Source organism: Papilio machaon, chromosome 14 (assembly GCF_912999745.1).
Source record: "Papilio machaon chromosome 14, ilPapMach1.1, whole genome shotgun sequence".
Taxonomy (NCBI): Eukaryota; Metazoa; Arthropoda; class Insecta; order Lepidoptera; family Papilionidae; genus Papilio; species Papilio machaon.
Genome location: NC_059999.1, coordinates 6,782,424 through 6,804,741, shown reverse-complemented (window position 1 = coordinate 6,804,741; position 22,318 = coordinate 6,782,424). Strand labels below are relative to the sequence as shown.

Genomic DNA, 22,318 nt, shown 5'->3' with positions numbered 1-22,318 from the left:
ATTGGTAAAGAATATTAAGATTAACGCGCATTCATCAACTACTCGTCCACCCAGCACCGCCCCACCTTGCGATCGTCACTGGCGTTCACTCGCCGCAGCCGCGATCTCCCGATATAGCAAGTTAAAAGATGCACATGCGTCGCCTACCTTTTAATGGACACATGAAGAAACGTACAGAAAAATAACCTATACGAAAAAATACCTTTACGTATGACTCCTAATCCTCCTCTCGTTCAAAATCTTTTCCAATATGGAAAGGGTGGGAAGTGAGTGTGGATGCGGCGGATATTTGTAAATATGTATATTTAGAGTACTTTTAAATAAAGTTTAAATTAATCAGTCTGCATTTGAAGTTCGTGGTTTTATTAAGTGTTCAATTGTCGAAATGACGCAGCTGGTAGGATCTAATCGTATGGAATCTAATTTCCAATCGGAACCTGTGGGGAAGGTGTGTGAAATGGATTTATCATCTATTAAAGGATAAAAAACCATTTAAGGTTACACGCATCTGGATCTTAGGCTTTTCACAGTCGCCTTTGGATGTGTGAGTAGCGGCCACTTTGCTAAAGTTATCATTGGTTATAGTAATCATAATAACAGCCCCTTCTTCTTAATCAATGATTTGTGTTTTGCACATAAAGGCATATTATATTACAGATAAAGGTGTAACTTTTAATATGGACAAGGAATGAATGAATATTGAAAAAAACATTATTAGTTCAACACTTTTATTAATATTTAAAATACAATATTCGTTTATCAATTAATTAGAAGAGTTTTTACCTATTAAATACTCAGGTAAGTACGTGCCAATAAGGCAACACTGAAGGCCATAAACCATGCCAGAGATAACATACCAAAGAGCATTTGAAAACATAAACAATAACAAAATATTAATATGTCAATGTCAATCATCAAAAAATATCTCCAAATATCACTTTTAAATACTTTTACCCCTTGAAATTTTATTTTAAAGGTTATTACCTCATTAATAAGTAAATAGATATGAATGCTCCCTTAAGCAAAAAACAAAGGTGCTGTTTTTTATGAATTTTTCGCCTCACTTTATTTAATTAAATACTTAATCGTATCTGGACATATAAAATACAGATGATTTATTTATTTATTAAAATTAAGATAAATATAATAAGTCAAATCAGAATACTTAATAACTACGATATAATTTTAAATACTTATAAATCAAAAATACAAAACATTTAAATTATGATATTGCTTACACTGGCAAATTATGTATGTTATCAAGACAGTTTTAGATCTCTTTCATGCTTTGAACATTGCTTTTATAAAACAGATTATAATAAGGATAATCCACATTTGTTACTACAAAATCTATTGGTTATTCTACACTAAAATAAATTTTGTTGAGATATTTTAAGTTAAAAGTCAGTGTGAGTTACATCCAAAATTAATGTACAAATACACCAGTCTACATTTACATTTTATATGTCATAATATATACATTTCTAATGAATTAGGTTTCATTTGCAGATATAGAGCACGTAAAAGGCAAAGGCTTTTGGAGCAAGGGAAAGGTTTTGTTCCAGGATATGGACCTTTAAGAAATTCACAATTCTGGGCAGATGTTGATATACCGGGAAATAAAAAAGTAAATAATACTAAAGTTATAAGACAACAAATTGTTAAGAAAGAAAGTACATGTGAAGTTATCGATATGAACACTTCAATACAACATGAACCAGATTTGACAGATGATAATTCACCATCAATACCTCTAGCTCAAACACAGGCACAAGGAACACTGTAAGCCTATTCTTTTTATCATATACAATTTTTTTATATTACAAAGTGGCAAATGAGCAAGTGGCCACCTGAATTCACCGAAATGGCGAAGCGACCGCTGCCCATAGCCATCCGTAATTGTAGATGTGTTGTCTACCTTTAATTGATGGAGGAGGAGACACACAAAAAAGAGAATATTTCCCTTCCTATGCATCTCCTCCTCCATCAAATCCATTTCCCATTTCCAATCTTTTCCTGTTAAGAAAAGCGTGGGAAGGGAAAGAAGACAAATTAAGCTTGCGGTACCAAAACCACCACTTCACACCTGTCTTCCATGTGGTCATGGTATTGTGCCAGGCAAGCCGGCCCATTTATGCAACAGATGTCGTTGTTGCTGGCATCTAACACTGTTAAAACTGTCAATCGAACATGAATAAGTAATAGTCTAAGTCACCGCAATATTTTTCTAGCTTATAGAGGTGTCTGTCTTACTCGAGTTTCTCGCCTATGGAGCTATAAAAAAAGTTCCTATGTCCATCTAGTTCTAAGCGACCTCCCCATCAATATTCAGCTAAATCAGTTTGACCGATCTTGAGTTATAAATAGTGCAACTAACACAACTTTCTTTTATATATATAGATTATGACATTCGTCGGGGATTTACAGTTTGTTAATAGATGTGTGATTTTAACCATATAGTATTAAGCAGTTTGAATTTAAATTTTCTATTATTCTTTTATTTCAGACAAACATTAAAAAAACCTTTACTAAACATTCAAGAGAAAACTCAAGAGAAATTGAAATTCAATCAGAAACAACAAGAGCAACCCAACAACGACCAAAATAAAGAACAAAACCCAACATTAAATGAAGAAAAATCCAAAACACCAAATGAAAATCAAAATGAAGAACAGAATAAATCTATAAATACAACACAGTCTTCCATAAATGAAACTACATTTAATAATACAGAAGAGAAAATTCCAGAGAAATCAGGTACTTAGAAAACTATTACAAAATTAATCAATTTTTGATAGATTAAAATGTTTTATACCCGAATCTTATTTCACAGCGGTCCAGCTTTTACTAGTTTCTAAATTTAAATTGACCCATAAAATATGTAACTTATTCACATCACTCTTGTATGTATGGATCTATCCATTCATACATTCACTGTTATTGTATGTATGTTTTGATAACTTTATATGTTCGTTTTGTAGTTAATGAATTGAACAGTGGATCACAGATTCCTGTTTTGATGAAACAACCTCTCACCAATACAAACATTGGTGCAACAACTTCAAATAGTCCTCTCAAGACAATACCAACATTGACTAACCAAGGTAACTATCTAAGTTTTCACTGTTTGTACACTTGTATAAAAACATAATATTGTTTTCTTAATATTCTTAATAGCTGTCACGACTCTGTCCATGCGGCATTAAAAAAAACTTAATAAGTAGCCTATATGTTCTTCCTGACTATGTTCTACAACCATGGCAAATTTTATCAAGATCGCTTGAGCTGTTCCGGAGATACCTTCAAACAAACATCCATCTAAACATTCGCATTTATAATATTAGTAAGATGAATTCTTAATATTCAATATCAATTTATTTTTCTAATTCTGCGCGCAAAAGCTAGTATGTGTATAAATGAAGAGCCTAGGAAATATTTTAATCTTGGTTAGCTACAGAAACTGTGCTAATGCTTACTCTTTTAGTTCTCTTGTGAATTATAGTTATCTTCATTTTGGTTAACAATAGCAGAAAAACAGCTAAATAAACAGTCCTCCAGTCTATGGACTTAGGCGCCTTAAAAATTCAACCATAGATACACATATAATAGATACATAAATGTATAATAATAATAGATTTTCAAATACTTTTGCAAAAGACAACACTGAAGGAAATCACCCTCAACAAACATTTTTCTTCCCCTTTCTTTAGTGTTCCGGATTAAGTTACAAATCTATGGGTATAATATAAAAGGAATTAAGTAAAATTTTAATTAAATTAACATGGATTTTTGTTATATTTCAGTAAAACCAAAGAAAATTCCAAATACACCAAATGCATCAAACAATTACCAGAATATGCACAATGTTGTGTGTCCACCAACGGGTAAGTTTCTTTTCACGAAAACTTGTACAAAGAAATAAAAAAATACAACATTTTTTTTATTAAGAAATAAGCTAACACCACCAATAGTAGATGCTTTTAATAATTTAATTAAATCGCTGTTTATAAATATAGTTTTTTTAAAACATTCTTCTCCATATTTTTAACATCTTCCTTTTCTTTCATGTAACGAAATGTGACTAAATGTAACGCTTGCGTCGCCTATTAATATTTTTACTAGTTTAAACATTTTGATTTATATCTGAAAGAATTCAATAGAAATAAGAAATTATACATATACATTTCATTGGCTGACAATGTTTTTTATTGTCTATGGATGTTATTTTGGAATATTCAAGTAATTATAATTGATATAAATATGACTCCCTTTAGAGCAGTTTTAGTCAATGATTACAGCCTTATAAAGTTAAATATTGTTACATATGTTTGTTATAATTTCATTATCAACCTGCCCTTATCCCTATGGAGGGTCGGCACAGTATGTACTACTTCTCCATACATCTCTATCAGCCGTCATATATCAATTTACCCCCTTCTTACGCATATCCTCTTTCACACAATCTATCCATATTTTCTTTGGTCTTTTACTTTCTTGGCTGTCCACATTCAATCTCATTACTTTTTTGTTTATTTGATCATCATCCCCCCGCCATGACATGTCCAAACCATGCTAACCTTCTGCTCCTCAATTTCTCGATAACTGGCGTTACTTTCAAACTTCCTCTGATATACACATTCTTAACTTTATCTTTTCTTGTCACACCACACATCCATCTTAGCATACTCATCTCAGCTACATGTAATCTTCTTTCATTCGAAATGTTTGTTTCATGTTTGTTATAATTTCTAATTTTTATTGAATTCTATTTATTATAAATTTATAAATGACTAGCTTTTAGGAATAAAAAATAGAAAACGGGATAAAAATTATCCTATGTCCGTTTCCTGGTTCTAAGCTACCTGCCCACCAATTTTCAGTCAAATCGATTCAGCCGTTCTTGAGTTATAAATGGTGTAACTAACACGACTTTCTTTTATATATATGGATTTATAAATGACTAGCACTTACCCGCGACTCCGTCCGCGCGGAACAAAAAATAGAAAACGGGGTAAAAAATATCCTATGTCCCTTTCCTGGTTTTAAGCTACCTGCCCACCAATTTTCAGTCAGATCGATTCAGCCGTTCTTGAGTTATAAATAGTGTGACTAACACGACTTTCTTTTATATACGAGTATATAGATTCTCGTGTCACAGTTTTCGTCACCGTACTCCTCCGAAACGGCTTGACCGATTCTCATGAAATTTTGTGAGCATATTCAGTAGGTCTGAGACTTGGCCAACATGTATTTTTCATTTTTTTTTATCTGCGCGCGGACGGAATCGCGGGCGACAGCTAGTTTATATATATAGATTTATAAATGATGTTTTCATTTAATTGATTTGTGACAACGAATGTTCATTACAGTGGACCCCGATAAATACCTTACAACCAATTTAGAAATGTTGTATCACAGCATCTATGCTCAAGAACCCATTATACCTAGAAGTAAGTACATAACAATGCTAGTTTAACATAATACGAATAACACATCTTATATACTTAGTCACAATGAAAGTACGAATCCAAATGCTTATTTAAATGCTTGCGATACATAAATTTCCTTCCATTCGGACAATAACATATTCAAGTCATTAACTATCAAAAAATAACAAAAAAAAACATAGAGTAATATGTTTTTTTTTGTTATTTTTTTTTTAATTTTATAATTATTTTGTTTCAGGTGCATTGCCGAGTGGTAAGAAAGTAACTCTAATTACTTTTTAACACAATTTTAGTACTGTTTTCTATAGTTATATATGTACAGTGAAAGCTCAGATAAGCGAGACTCTAAGTGAACGCGATATTCTTTCTCGTTTCTCTCTAACCCAAGTTCCTCGCTTATGGAGGTGGAACTGTACAATAACTCTTTCTTATATATTATCGCTTATCTAGTTTCGACTGTAAATAAAAAAATTTCGTTTCGTTTGAAATTTACTTTGTAAACTTTGTAAATTTATACATTTGGTAAGGTAAATTTTTATTTGCTAGGAGTCCCGTTGACGTTTTTGCTGCAACAGGCAAACTTTGGAGCTATTCAACCTCAATGTAAGTTCAATATATTTTTTTTTAGTTTACAATTTTTATGTATTGCCAGTAATCTATCTATTTTGTTCGTCGACGCTCAACATTTGTCTGAATCTATTCCTTAAATTACTATACATTTATGCTCTACTCGGACCTTTATTTTTATTAAAAAAAAATTGTTTTATTTTTAATATTTCCGATAGTTTTTAACAATAAAAATTATTAAAATAAATAGTTTGATTAAGTTTTTTTGGTTTTTTTTTTTAAATATAACGTGACAGCGTGTAATTCAATGTGAACCAAAGTTGTATGAACTGAACTTTGTTTTTAACCGAAAGTAGTATGTTCTCAATTAGTCTGTGTTTTTTTAACTGTTGTTAGTTTAAAAATAAAAATAACAATTATAGTTTTAAAATAAAAATAACAATTAGTTCCAGGTTACATGCCCAACAATCCAGGTCTTATGACAAATATAATACCAATGCAAACGAACCAACAGACATTTACTCAACAGCAGATATATACGGACAGTAATTTCCCAACAAACACATCGACGTATATAAATAATGAAGTACCAGTTACTGTACCATCTCAACCATATTCACCTTCAGATCTCTTCACCGAAGATGGTGAAGTAAATAAAGCTATTGAAGGTAATACAGAAACCGCTTAATACGAAAAAACGGTTAATGGCGAACTTGGCCTAAAGCCATGTAAACCTTAAATGGTCACTAACGGTTTCTTCTTTCTACTAAAGACTCAATCTATACTAAGGGGATCACTTAACTCTGTTTGCGATAGCAAGAGTGAATTTATTTGGATTTTTCAATAACCATAAACGAAACAAATGGGCCTACGTTTATGGTTTTTGGATTGGTTTAGTTTGGAATGATTTCATTCAATTTGCTAATAGTTTTTTTTTTTCTAATTATATGTGCAATAGTTAATTGAAAGCAACAAACCAACCTCCAAAATATATTTAAAACTTCAAAAAATAGATTTTTTTAATGTTTTTGTTTATTTCAGAGGGACGCGAAAGTTCGTCATCTCCGGATATATGTAAAGTAGGACAGAGACGTCAGAGTGCGTTTGACAGACTTGGTCCACTCACTCAGCCTAAGAAACCAAAGCTGACTATAAATCTAAGCTTCAATAAAGAACAAGCTATCAGGTATTCATTCATTTATATCATTCATTCACTCATAAGAGCAAGAGAGAGAGCGCACACTTTTTTTTTAATCTAACTTTAGTAAGAATCTTTTTTCTTTTAATAATAATACTTGTGTTTTTATAATAATACTAGCTTTTACCCGCGACTCCGTCCGCGCGGAATAAAAGAAATGCACACAAGATAAAAAAGTTCCTATGTCCGTTTCCTGGTTCTAAGCTACCTGCCCACCAATTTTCAGTCAAATCGATTCAGCCGTTCTTGAGTTATAAATAGTGTAACTAACATGACTTTCTTTTATATATATAGATAGATAAATATATTTGAGTTCTGTATTTCCATTACGCTGTGCATATGAAGGGGAAATATCCTCTTTCTGTGCGTCCTCTCCTCTGTCGACTAAAAATAGGCCAAGCATCTTCATTTGCTGATTCAAATCGCCGCTTATGGTATAGAAAACCTAGTAGCTTAAAAGTTTTTTTTTTCGTAATTATGTACAAATATGTACATTTCTTTTCATAGAGAAGTAGTGGGTGAAGATGAATCTAATAAATACATCCCCGTTCATATGAGAGAGGACATAATAAATAGTTCTGATGAAATTGTAACAACTTATTTAGACCATTGGCCGTGGAAGAATCACATTGTTGTAAGGAAAAGTGTTGGCGCTAGAGTTTCTAAGGTAATTATCCAAGAAAACAAATCTAAGATACTTTGTTACTTCATCAATATTAATTTAAACTTGATACAGTTGTAATTTTTTTTAAATTACAAAGTTAGTTCCAATTTCCACTAAGCACCTTGCCGTGCGACTCTATACGCGACTGTCCGGAATACATAATAACTTTAATAGACACATAGTGGAAATAGGTATTAAATATGCTATCCGTGGCTATTTTAGAGTGCAATGATAATGGAACAAGAACAAATGGAAGAAGTTTATGAGAGAGGAAATATCTTTATTCAGTTAAGTGTCAAAGGATATCCTAACACGTGGAGTAAAGAAGATGTGTTAGATACTTTGCTGGAGAATCTCAAAGGCAAGAGTTTTGTGCCTTGCTTCATAGAGGTACGTTATAATATCTTATATATCATCATCATCAGGTCACTATACGTCCCCACTGAGGGGCTCAGAGCCTACACTAAGTTAGGGATGACTAGGACATAGTCAACCACATGGGTTGACTTCGCACATATCACTGAATGTCTTCTCAGATATGTGCTGGTTATATCACGATGTTTTCCTTCACCATAAGAACATCGGATAAATGTAGGTACATAAGTAAATCGAAAATCGAAAAACACATTGGTACATGACGCGATTCGAACCCAGGACCTACAGATGACAAGTCAAGTGCCTTAACCCCTGAGCCACCGACGCTCTCCTATATATTGCTTTTATAAATTACTAGCTGTCGCCCGTGATTTCTTCGTATTAAAAACAAAACTAATAAGTTACCTATGTGTTCTTACAGACTATTTTGTATATCCATGCCAAATTTCATCCAGATCCGTTGAGCCGTTCTGTAGATACCTTCAAACAAACATCCATCCATCTAAACTTTCGCATTTATAATATTAGTAAGATATACAGTAGTTAGTGGTCAAATTGTTCTCATTTACGTTAATAGCTCAGTAAATCCCCTGTCTGACCTAAATAATTTTTTTCACTAGCCACGATAGCTTTTTGTATGAGAAATTTTAATTTCCACTAGGTCGCGGGATTAATCGCGTAGTGGAAAGTAAGCCTAGAATAAAATATGTCATTTTTAATTATATTGTTTAACTTAATTCTATATATCCGACTCGAAAGACTAAATAATATCAATACTAACTTAAAACATTAGCAATAACTGTAGCTCGTACAACTAAAATTACTATGTGGTGTTTTTTTTTTCTGGACGGTGCTACGCCTCCCTTTTGTTCCCCTAACATGTGTTAGTGGGGATGTTCTTTATTTCTTTATTGTTTAATTTCCGAACTATAAATAAAAAATATTATAAAATCTTAAAACAACGCTTTAAAATTCCAAAAGTACAATTAAATTTACAATTATAATTATAAAAATTATTATTAAAACATAAAATAATAAAAAAAAAAAACAATAAAATCAAATAATCTATAAACTACACCCTATTTATAACAATTTGAAGTCGACACTTTGCATAAAGTTAAAAAAAAATCTTCTTATTTCCTTATGTGATGTTAGTTCACACCAACGGAATGCAAATTCCTCGTGATAAGATCTCGTCCAGCGCTGATCGCTATCCACAAGCTGGGCTTCACCGCGCGCAAAGAAGATGTCATCTTAAACATTACTATATATGACATCGATCTAGACATCAAGACCCTAAACTTCCAGCCCAAGGTAGTTCTCAGGCAACAAATAATGCGTGGCCTTGAACATGAAAATAAATTAAATCTGCAACAGTTTACATTACAACCAGGTAATTTTTTAACGGTTTTATTTGACTAGTTTTTTTGGTTAAATCTAGTAAATTATAATTACAACAATTCTGTCTATTTTTCAATGTTTTCATGAAATAATCTTTAATACTTATAATAATCCAACATTTTATAAAAAAAAAAAAAAAATCTATTTTGTTCTAAATTATTTTTGATCAAAAATATTTTTCGTTAATGGGAGAATGTCCAATCAAAAGAAAATTGTCATATTATAGCCACATAATGTATTCTTTTAAAAAACAAGAATTTAAAAAAAATGTAATGTAATCCGACAATATTATATTTTGTAGTTATTTTTTTCAGATGTAAGCCACTTTATTTACTATCCACTGAATCGCATAAGTAATCAAATTGGTATCATAGATTTGCATGTCTCCATTGTGTGGAAGAATCTCACACATCTTGTATTATCTCACAATAGAATTACGTAAGTATTACTTACATATTAAAATTAAATTAGATTAAGATATACATATGCAAGTGAGATTAAAAAAAAAAAAAAAAACAAGAAATCTGATTGAAAATTTTACAATATATAATTTTCAATTAACCTAATCAAAATAAACTAAAATCTAATTTTACCTAAACCACTTTATTATTTTAGAATAAAGTCAAAAAAAAAAATAAAGAAAAAAAACTGTCTTTTCAAAGGGAATAAAAGGAATGACAATATATTTGTCAACTTATCTTTTTAAAAAAGAAAATATATTGAAAATATATCATATATATAGAGCTGCTCATAGATCTCCACAATTGTAGATGCATTGCTTACCTTTACTCGACACAGGAGGGGACTCATAGGAAGAAAATTCCCTTTCCTAGGTGTCTCTTCCTTTAAATCCAATTCCCTTTCACATCTCCTTATAAGGGTGAAAAGTATGGAGTATTATGCGAGTCATGAATTGTACTATAATTTTGTAATCGTTTATTTCCAGCTCTATAGAAGGTTTCGATCTCCAACATACAACACCATTACTTCAATATTTAGACATATCATATAATAATATAGAAAGAATTACAGTATTATTAAACTGTAGGAAGTTACAATTAAAGTCGCTAACACTGGAGGGGAACCCCCTTTGTACAGACTACAGAGACCCGCAGGATTATATTAAAGTTGCAAAAATGTTGTTTCCTATGTTACAAGAAATCGTAAGTAAAAAATATGTTTTTTAATGTCTTAAAGTTCTAATATAAGGTATGTTATAAACTTATAACTAATGTAAACTAAATTCTTTGATAATTTGACAAATGTCAACAGATAGTTAAATTATTAATTGATTATCTGTCGTCCGCGAATCTGTTGGCGCGGAATTAAAACACTATGTCTTCTTCTAGACTATGTTCTACATCTATATTAAATTTCATCGAAATCCGTTGATCCGTTTTGGAGATATCTTCTAATAAACATTCATCCATCCATACATTCAAACATTCGCAATTATAATATTACTAGCCATTGCCCGCGATTACTTCCGCGCGGAATTAAAAAAACACTTAATTGGTAGCCTATGTGTTCTTTCTGACGATGTTTTTCATCTATGCCAAATTTCAGCAAGATCCGTTGAGCCGTTCTGGAGATACGTTCAAACAAACATTCATCCATCCATAAATAATCCGCATTTATAATATTAAAAGTAGTTTAGATGGATGGATGGATGTTTGTTTGAAGGTAAAACCAAAAAGGCTCAACGGATCTCGATGAAATTTATCATAGATGTAGAACATAGTCCGGAAGAACACATAGGCTTATTATTGTTTTTTTTAATCCTCGCGAACGGAGTTACGGGCGACAGCTAGTTATTATTAAATTTCAAATAAACTTATGTATATTATAGGATGGAATACAAATACCAATCAAAAGTGATTTGCCAAAAATACATAAAAATTACTGCGACATCTTGGCGAAGGAATTAGTGGATAAGTTTCTACAGACTTACTTCCCTATATTGGACTCGCCGCCACAAGACAGAGATTTAATTGGAGATATGTACGACACTAACGCCATTTTAACTGTCACTTATAATCCTATATTATGTAAGTTAAAGTTTCTTAATCCAAGTTAGTTTTTTTAACAGTGGTAGACGTCAGCAACATCAGTTGCAGGAATTGTCCTCGCCCAGTGAAATACCACGACCTTACAGAAGACAGGCCTCAAGTGGAAGTAATTCCAACTACAGTCTGATGAGTGTGGTGCTGGAGGTCTAATTTTAGTCCTCTTTCCCTTCCCACTCTTTTCTTATAAGGAAAGGATGGGAAGGGGATGAGGATTTGATGGAGGAGATGCATAGGAAGGTTAAATATTCTCTTTTTGTGCGTCTCCTCCTTCGTCGATTGAGGGTAGGACGCATCTGCAATTTCGAATGTCTATGGCAGCGGTCGCTTCGCCATTTCGGCGGATTCATGTAGCCGCTTGCTCGTTTGCCACCTTGTAATATAAAAAAATGCATAACAAAAATAATGTATAACATTTTGATATGACATTTTATTATTTAAATAGCTTTTTTATTAAAAGGTCGCAAACGAACAACCACAAACAATCGCATTACAGATGCGTTGCCTACCTTTAATCAGAGAAGGGGACGGTCAGAACGATAATATTTCCCTTACCTATGCGTCACTTCCTTCGTCGAATTCCTAGATCTCTTGGACGCACACTCATTAGACTGTACGTGGAATTACTTCCACTTGACGTCTGTCTTCTGTGAGGTCGTGGTATTTCACAGAGCGAGGACAATTCGTGCAACTGATGTTGCTGCTATCTACCATTGTTGAAATTTTATTCATAGCAAAATATGTTTGTCCATATATAACTTTGAAATGAGAGTGATATACTTGGAATGTGCCAAATGAAGTCAGAATTGCCTATGTCTTTTATTCGCCATTAGTTATTTAGTAATGTTCTGTCTGCTAGAAAGCTTTAATGAATAATGTTATCCTCTTTCTCTCTCATTTCTTTTGTAAAAACTAAAAAAATTATGTTATCCCCCCTCTCTCTATCTCTCTCTCATTTCTTTTGTAAAAACTTAAAAAATACGGTTAATTTATTAATTTATTATTGTTTATAGTAAGTAAGTCAGTGTGGCGAAGAAACCGTGCTCTATTCTTATTTAACCGTCAAACGGGCGACATGATCGGCGGATGTCTATCCACTGCGAAGAAAATAGTTAAATTGTTGAAGAAATTGCCGAATTTACAACATGATCCTACATCATTCACTGTGGACGTCTTGACACATACGGTAAGTCTATAGAAAGTAAAGTACACAATCGCAGGAAATACACAGAAAGAGAATATTCCCCCTTCCCATCCCTTCCTTATGCCTCCTCCTGCACCACACTTATCTTACTTCCAGTTGACGACTGTTTTCCTTGTGGTCGTGGTAGATGTTGTCGTTGCTGGCGTCTACCATTGAATTTTTTTTCTCTAATATTATTAATTATTTATTTAGAATACATCGACTATTATCACCATATGCGGTGTATTAAAAATAACAACAGACAGTTTAGCAGAAGATGAACCAATGTTAGCGTTCAGCAAAACTGTACTTCTCTATACAAGTGACAACGTTGAATACAAAATACGCAACGATATGGTGTACTGGGACCTTCCCTCAGAGGAATATCTCAAACAATCGTTTACGAAGACAGCGGTGAGTTAATTTTTTTTAATCTATGTTCATTAATAAAATTGGAATATTTATGTGATATCAAAAAAATCGTATTTCGTATAAATGATTTTTTTTTTAATTTTTATCTTTGTATGTCTGTCCGCAAGGCTGTGTTTGTTCCGAGTAATCTCCGGAATGGCTGGACCGATTTTGACAAGGCTTTGATGGGAAGGTAGCTAATGCACACAGGCATATTATAGACTACTTTTTTCTGCGCTGACGAAATCGCGGGCGACCTCTTGTTAGTTATACAGTTTAATTCAAACTAAAATGAAGGTTTTCTCTCGTTACGCTGCGCGTAAGTTTAGGTATCGTCGAGATATAAATTGATGCAGAGATTCTAGCGCACAAAATAAAAAACCTTGTAAAAATTGTTAAAAAAAAAGATATTCCTTGCGACTTGCAATATACCGCAAAAAACAACCGCAGGCAAATAACAAAAAATAACCTCGAACACTTTAGATGATTTATCGTTAACTCAATTGTTAAGACTTTGCGTAACAATGAAATTGACATCACTTCATCGATTGTTTGGTGTTGAGTGTAATTGACGTACTGCTCAAAAACATTTCCTCGGTCTCATTGTTTGTAAACAGTAGTCATATGGGAACCTCAACAAAATTGATCATCTGTATCAGCTCACGGTTTCCATGTATGAAGCAGATCAGTTAACTGGTTCACAGTTCAACTTAATTTGTTGTGTAATTGTTTATTGTTGTTGTCGTTCTTGGAGTTATAATTAGAGTTCCAAGCAACTCGCGGCACGTCGGCGTAGTTGTAGTATACATCACAATGAGCCGTCATCTGACGATTTAGTTGTTGAGCTGCAGCTCATCGGTTCAAGTCTATATGACCTTAAAATTTGAATCGGTTCAGAGCTGATTACTCACGTCTATATTTTTGAAATGCTATGCTTCATCTCTCTTTCATTACATTTTTTTCACCTTTACTGTAAAAATAACATTTCTCAAATTAAGAAAGTAAACTCTCTGGTCACGCAAATCTAAGAATTGAAGCGAGATTTAGCGATAAAAAGTTAACCTTTATAATAGTACGTTAAATAAGAATGTGTTACTTTGAAATAAAAAGTGTACTTTCACTTGTTACAATTGTGGTTAATTATTTAATTGTGTGAATAATGTTTTTTCCTTTAATATAGTAGTCCATAGAAATGTGTATTTACTATGTTTATACAAAAGTTTTATTTATTAAAATTCATATTATATAATTATGATAACACAATTTTACTCTTGGAGAAAACATGCAATAAACAGTAATAAAAACCATGTTCAAAAATAATATTTTTATTTTTTATTCCACTGGATTATAAGTGCAGTAATTTATATATGACTATGATATTAACTACCAAAAATAATCACTCATTTGCATATAAAGAATATTGAAAACCATTAGAATACACCAATACAATACGAAACGAAATATTCAATTAATCACTCCATAACAAATAAATTTTTGAACAATATTATTGTATACAGAGTTATTTTGCATGACTACTCTCAGGAATGTAGATGTATCAAAGATATTCAATTTAACAGATCTAAACAACAAAATATAGCTTAAATGAACACTTGGCACTATTACTTATGCTTACATCGTAAGATTCAATATAAATAGAAATGAACTAAGAATGTGTAATCCAACTACTGAATGATTCTCACACTGTATCCATTGATTCCTCGTTTGTTGGCTCCGTCTCCATTTCCATTTCCTTTTCATCTATCCCTGAATACTTTAGTCTCAGTTTTTCGTAATGTATTTGCTCTTTTGCTGATACCGAGGGTTTACATTTAGTAAGAGCTGCTTGGAAATCATCAAATGTGACAAAAATATCTTGATCTAAAGTACCATTTGTAATGTGAGTTGTTAAAGCATTTGTAGCGGCCAATCTTACTAAGCCGGACAGATCTGCACCCGTATAACCTTCTGTCATCTCCGCAATAACTTGTAATATTTGTACATCAGGTGCTAACCGTGGTCTAGTACCTTCTTTAGTTAATTTTCGTAGTATATCATATCTATCTTCTCTGGCTGGCATACCAACGTACATAACGCGGTCCAAACGCCCTGGTCGAAGTACCGCAGGGTCTATGATATCTGGTCGATTTGACGCCGCCAGAACGAACACACCTTCACGGCTTTCAATACCATCCATTTCTGTCAACAGCTGATTTACAACTCTTGCAGCTCCATTGTGATCCTGTGACGTACGTCTAGGGCATAACGCGTCAAACTCGTCGAAGAATATAACGCACGGTGCCGAATTTCTCGCACGTCTGAAACACGTCCGTACTGCCCTTTCACTCTCACCTACATACATGTTTAATAATTCTGGTCCTTTAACTGATATAAAGTTCACTCCGGCTTCATTTGCAACAGCTTTAGCCAGTAATGTTTTACCACAACCAGGTGGCCCACAAAGCAGAACACCACTGGGAGCTTGCAAGCCAAGCTTCTTCAATTGCTCAGGATACTTTACTGGTGCTAAAACTGCCATCTGCAAATCCTTGCGAACTTGATTTAAAGAGCCAACATCATCCCATGTCACATCTGGTACAGTGACTATACCTTCCCGGACGGCACAAGGTTTTGTTGTTTTCAAGGCTCTTGTAAAGTCTTCATGTCTTATAGAAAGTCCTGTCAATTGTTCATGAGTGTAAGGCATGCTATTTTCAAGTAGACTCAAAACATCATTTAATGGATTATTAGGGACTTCCTTTTCATCAACAGCATCAGGACTCGTTTCAAAGACATTTACAGGTTCAGGAGGGTTTTCTACTAATGGTACTTCTGATTCATCCTTTTGTACAGTTTCTCCTTCTTGGGGACTATCCCCATTCTTTTCTTCATTCTGCACGGGCTCTTCATTACCTTGGTCTCCATTTGGAATTTTATTGACATTATCTTTTGGTTCAACTTCTTCCTGAGGAATAATCGCAGGTTGCAACTTTGTCTTATTTTGAATTTCTTTGAAAATTCTTTTAATTGCATATGTGCTAGCTTTATTTACAAGAGCTTGTATATCAGCTCCAACAAAACCTGGAGTAATTTGAGCCAGAACATTCATATTCACATCCTCATACAAAGCTAAATTTTTACATAAAATCTCTAAAATTTCCTTCCTCGCTTTTAAGCTTGGGATACCTAAGGTTATTTCTTGTTCAAGGCGACCTGCCCTTCTTAAAGCGGGATCTAATGCATCAGGATTGTTTGTAGCAGCAAGTATTAGTATAGAGGTATTATTTTCACTAAGACTATCCAAGCTTGCCAGTAATTGTGCTACCATACGCTTCTCCATGTCTTTTTGGGCATGTATCCTATTACCACACACTGCGTCTATTTCATCAATAAATAAGATGCATGGTGCTACAGACACTGCCCGCTCAAATAGTTCACGTATCCGCTCCTCTGACTCTCCGGATACACCCCCAACTAACTCAGTGCCAGTGACTGCAATAAGTGGCAACTGAAGCTTACCAGCTATAGCATGTGCTAACAATGTTTTCCCTGTGCCCGGTGGTCCATGTAATAAAGCCCCTCTAGGAGCCTTTATACCCAGTTCTTTGTACACTTCTGGATGTTTCATGTGCAATATCAAGTCACAAATTTGTGTTATTATATCTGACAACCCGCCAATGTCCTCAAAACTAACCTTAACATTTTTAGCTTCACCTATTTCAAATTTCTTTTTTGTTATAGGATTTTTATTAGTGTCAGCCTTTCGTTTTTTTTCAACAGGATGCTGTGTATTTGTCTGTTTATTAGTACTTTCTGCCGACGTATTAGTATTACGCGTAGCGTTTGTCAAATTTATATGAGGGGTTATAGTAATTTGATCGCTGATTTTTGGTAATTTTGGTGCCGCGCTGCCGTCTTCATCACTGCTCAGAATGTCAATAGGCTCGCCCGATTTATCTGTAGCTCTGCGGGAGGTCGCCGGTCGTTTTTTATCTTGCATCTTGTACATCGCTAATAACCGATTGTTGAGTGCACTGTTGTTTTCATCTAATAATTCTATGTCAGATTCCTCTTCCGAACCTTCTGAAGTTGTCGCGCCGTCCAAACCGTAACTCTGTAAAACCACCTTGTAAGCACTTTCGACCATCTGACAGAATGCGTTATCGCTTCTATTGCTGTATTCACGATATCGCTCTTTTAGAGAACGCGCCATTTGGCTGACATCGACGAACGTTTTATCCACATTTTCTGCCAAATAATTCTTCACTCGTGACACAATTATAGGATCATTAAGAGTTTTTTGCCTAGTCTGATGCTTCTTCATATTTTACACGCGAAACTATTTTTATTTTGGATATATTAATGATTTCGACTGTCTTCGTCGTAACTCGTAATGTTTGACAGCGGCGTCGCCGAATCAATGGATTGATAAATTGTTGCCACTATAAAAAATTAAAAATGGTGCGTTCACATAAAATGTCAGAATATAAAACACTTAATAACATAATGCAATGTTGTAATAAATGAATTGTCTTGATTAAATGATGATTTAACAAGAATATGTTTTATATTTCAGATACCTTTATCAAAGAGAACTTTAAATGTATCATTGGATACTCCGCCCGATACAGATACGAAGGATCACCTCGTAAATATTTTTATGAATTTAACTGAATTAGATAGACCGCATAGTGAAAGGTTAAAATTATTTATAATTTTTTTAAACTTAGATTAAGTCATATGGATATAGGAACATTAATTTTAACATTCGTTTCAGGTATCTGGAGGAGAAAGACTGGAATATTAAAGACGCTTTACAATTCTTTACAGATATAGTCAAATTGAATCCAGCTGACATGATCAATACATCTTCAAGCGAATTAGTCACATAAGAAAAAAAATGTGTAGTATATGATTTATGAATTCATTTTAAAAGTTAAGAGTTTATGTAATTTATCTCTTTAGAAAAAGTTGCAGTGCAGAGATGACCTTTTCTCTTTATTTTTAATGATGATGGTGGTTAAATTATTTTCGGTATTAACCATGCTCTTTGGCTCTTTTTAACCATTCGAAGTAGACTCTTTCTACAGAGATATTTTCAACAATTTGTTTCCTCTAAGTGTATTTCATATACTGCTACGTTCTCGTAATGTTATCTTGTATCTAATTATAAGTCGAAGAGTACGAAGGTTGTGTTTTATTTTGCCTATAAATTTCTTAAAACTCATTTTTTAAACAGATTAAAATATGGTTTTGCTGATGTTTTAAGCAGTGGAAACTTGCGGTTTTTCATTTATCTTGCGCTGACAAACTCATAACAGACTTAATGTTTGTTTTGATTTAATTGAAAAGGGAAACCTATAATATCTGCGTACCCTTACAAGTGTGTTGTGTTTTTCACAACTTTAATAATGCATTTACAGATGTATGATGATAAAAACCACATTAAATTTAAATAATTTTATTGATGAAAGATTACAAATATAGGTATCTAGACAATCATTTCTAGATGTCTAGCGTATTCGATGGTTTGTTCCGCAAGCTCGGCGGATGGCAACACACCTGCGGCCGCGGCGCTCGCCTCGTCAGCTGCGTTGAAATGATAGCAGTTGTCCGCACCCAACACCCAATTACGCTACAGAAATGAGTGGAAAAAATTAATGCTTTAAATGCCAAAAACGGCACTGTTAAATGGTGTGTCGATTTTACTCTGTTTTAAGACAATAGGCCCTACCACATTTAAAAATTCATCAAAATTCGACAACATAATAATGTAATTTACAACGGCGGGCATAAACCATTTTTTTTGTACTTTGTGTAGAATTGGTTTATTGGAATAATAACCATCCATCGAACATCATTGCAGTGTTTGAATCGAACGAAAACATCAATCTTTCATAATAACTGAAATCTATTTATATATATTTGAAGTTTGTATCAATTAATTCACTTTAATTAATAATTTCAAGCTGACCTCCTCTATGAAGCTAAAACTTATAGATGTCAAATGTGGTCTTTAAATTGGCCCTTCTATAAATTCCCCTATTTTATAACTGTGTCTGAAATAGCTTTTTATGACATATATTACCCTTGATCTTTGACTTGAATTGCTGGACTGGATTGTTAAAACTGTGCATGTGTAGGCAAAATTTGATATGTCAGTCTGTTACACACAGTAGCTAGTTTTGCTTACAACAAGCACAGTTTTAATGTAACAGTTAGACTTTTTAGTTAAAACTGAATGCCTTGGGCTTTCAAAGTTGCTCTTTTGCATGTGTTCCCAATCAAAATAATTATTTTAAAAGTGTTTTGATAAAATTCACATGAATACATATTGATGAGGATGGATATATTTTAATATACCTTCTTTCCATATTCGAGAACAGCCATTTGTGATGGGAGATTGAGTCGCCTTGCTGCCTCACCACATGGGATGCTCAGATAGGCCTTCTCAATGCAGGCCGCAATCTCTCCACGAACTGTCTCTAACAGAGTGTCCATAAATAATGTATAACTCTCTGCCGGTACATTACCCTGTGATGGGGAAAATTTGAATTTGAATACAGCATTTAACATATTAAAGTATAGGTTTAAAAAAAAAATTCTATACATTACATACCTTTGCTAAAAAGATTTTATTATAACTTCCTTCCATCAGATATTGTTCAAGTGCTAATGGATGTCTCACATATGGATCTGCTCTGATCACATCCACTGGGAGACGTTCAAGTTCTGTGTGGAACTCTGCTACTCGGTTTTGTGCCAATAGAAATAGCAGATTTAGACCAAGTAGCTGATACATGAATGCAGATTCTGGTAAGTGGTCTCTGTAGAATAAGTTTAATGTATGTAAAAATAAAACTGTGTACAAATTGGTAATGATGGCTTACATAAAGCTAAAACCTCCACAATAGTTTCATGGGTAAATAAACATTCCTTTAGTGCTTATTTTTCTCTTTAATGACTGAGGGACTCATCCATTAAGTAATCTTTTAACAACTAAGAGTGGCAATACACTCATATATTAGGTCCTTACATATGAAATTGGCGTTTTTCGTATTGGCCACTTTAATCACGAATTTCTCCTCTTTGGTAAGGAATTCAAAATTCAAATTTGTACAGCTATAGACTCATGTATTTGTGGTTCGATGACCGTCATTCATTTGTTTTTTTTCTTCTGTTTTTTCTGTTTGCGTCACTCATTTTACAAAATGGAAAACTTAAAATATCGCATTATTTACGAGTACGAGTTCCGCCGTGGCACTAGTGCTGCGGAAACGACTCGAAGGGTGAATGATGTGTATGGCGGTCGTGTTGCAAAAGAAAACACAGTTCGTTTTTGGTTCCAACGTTTTCGTTCTGGAAATTTCGATCTGCAGAACAAGCCCCGTGGACGGCCTGAGACTCAAGTTGATAATGAAGAGTTGAAGGCTATTGTGGAAGCGGATCCATCGCAAACCACGTCCGAGTTAGCTGCAGGCTGCGATGTTAGTGATAAAACTGTTTTAATTCACTTGAAGCAAATTGGGAAGATTAAAAAGCTTGAAAGGTGGGTACCTCACGAATTGACTGGAGCAAACCGGCAAACGCGCGTCGACTGTTGCGTTACATTACTAAACCGGCACAATAATGAAGGTATTTTAAACCGAATCATTACCTGTGATGAAAAATGGGTTCTTTACGATAATCGGAAGCGCTCAGCGCAATGGTTGGATCCTGGCCAGCCAGCCAAATCCTGCCCCAAGCGAAAATTAACCCCAAAAAAGTTACTTGTAAGCGTTTGGTGGACTAGTGCCGGTATTGTTCATTACAGTTTTCTCAAATCTGGCCAGACTATTACGGCTGATGTCTATTGTCAGCAATTGCAAACCATGATGGAAAAGCTAGCGGCTAAACAATCTAGGCTGGTCAATCGCTCCACGCCACTGCTGCTTCACGACAACGCTAGACCACACACTGCGCAACAGAGGGCTACTAAATTAGAAGAGCTTCAATTGGAAAGTCTAAGACATCCTCCGTACTCCCCGGACCTTGCTCCAACAGATTACCATTTTTTTCGAAATTTGGATAACTTCTTGCAAGGGAAAAAATTCAACTCCGATGGGGCAGTCCAAATCGCCTTCAAAGATTTTATTGATTCCCGTCCGACTGTTTTTTTTAGTAAAGGGATCAATGAACTACCTATGAGATGGCAAAAGTGCATAGAAAATAATGGTTTATACTTTGATTAATTAAATATATTATATGAAAAAATATTCGACTTTTTGTTCCTCCCATACAAAACGCCAATTTCATATGTAAGGACCTAATATTTTGTCTATTTCATTGAAAACAAACTTATTAAGAGAATATGAATAGTAGTAAGTACTTACTTGTAATCAAAGTAATAACATTTCAATTGTGACATGTATCTTTCAAAGGCTTTTACATCTTTGCTTGCAACTGCCCATTGTGCACCAATCTCAAGTACATCTCTCGCAAGGATCAATTCTTTCTGATTAGCGGCTGCGTTGTTACTCGGGAGAAAACTCAGCTGTGTTAATGCTACCTATGGGATAAATTTTAAATCTGAATAGGCCTTAAGAAATAAAACATCTAATTTTTTATTGCGTAAACTGATTTACTATTTCGAATCTAGGTTATTAATTTTAATTGGGTAATAAATCAAATTTTGGTGAATAATATGTTATTTAATTCTATTGAATCGATGAAAATGTAGAAAATAATGACTAAAGTAAAAGAAAACAATAAAATATTATGACAAGTCATCTTACCTTTATTTTGTTTAACAACTCTCCGCACTTGTCAAGTTTTCGAGGTTTTTTAGACCATTCTGTTTTAAGATTTTGATACAACGCAGCTACATCTTTGAGAGAAGCCATTTGGAAAATTCACTTTAATGATATTTAAAAAGAAAAATTTACTTTTGTAAGACTGATTTAGTTTTTGCTTATTCAGGTTCAGATCAGATTGTGGTGTTGTGTTGCCATAACTTAGACTTTGAAATGT

General features: G+C 33.6%; 3 protein-coding genes across 4 annotated transcripts; 1 reads left to right on the top strand and 2 right to left on the bottom strand.

Annotated features, from left to right (window-relative positions):
* The first annotated feature begins 912 nt into the window (after positions 1-912).
* On the top strand, positions 913-18,280 carry LOC106708375. Of its 2 annotated transcripts, XM_045680836.1 has the most exons (20): positions 913-1,034; positions 1,510-1,782; positions 2,507-2,757; positions 2,982-3,104; positions 3,804-3,884; positions 5,370-5,450; positions 5,686-5,700; positions 5,994-6,050; positions 6,461-6,682; positions 7,056-7,200; positions 7,720-7,879; positions 8,099-8,266; positions 9,407-9,644; positions 9,967-10,090; positions 10,599-10,815; positions 11,502-11,700; positions 12,732-12,904; positions 13,115-13,315; positions 17,886-18,007; positions 18,087-18,280. In XM_045680836.1, the coding sequence occupies exons 1-20, from the start codon at positions 1,006-1,008 to the stop codon at positions 18,199-18,201; spliced, it is 2,994 nt and encodes a 997-aa protein (XP_045536792.1). In that variant the 5' UTR covers positions 913-1,005; the 3' UTR covers positions 18,202-18,280. The 2 variants fall into 2 exon arrangements, with proteins under 2 accessions (XP_045536792.1, XP_045536793.1); XM_045680837.1 differs by lacking the exon at positions 5,370-5,450.
* LOC106708437 (nuclear valosin-containing protein-like) lies at positions 14,844-17,768 on the bottom strand. Its single transcript, XM_014499946.2, has one exon. It carries the CDS (start codon positions 17,631-17,633, stop codon positions 15,009-15,011), a length of 2,625 nt encoding a protein of 874 aa, XP_014355432.2. The 5' UTR covers positions 17,634-17,768; the 3' UTR covers positions 14,844-15,008.
* A 499-nt stretch (positions 18,281-18,779) lies between the features above and the next one.
* Positions 18,780-22,289, bottom strand: LOC106708410 (26S proteasome non-ATPase regulatory subunit 8). Its single transcript, XM_014499909.2, has 5 exons — positions 22,084-22,289; positions 21,682-21,857; positions 19,929-20,136; positions 19,673-19,843; positions 18,780-18,944 (listed from the first exon to the last, which is right to left on the bottom strand). Exons 1-5 carry the CDS (start codon positions 22,189-22,191, stop codon positions 18,801-18,803), a joined length of 807 nt encoding a protein of 268 aa, XP_014355395.1. The 5' UTR covers positions 22,192-22,289; the 3' UTR covers positions 18,780-18,800.
* Positions 22,290-22,318: the final 29 nt, after the last annotated feature.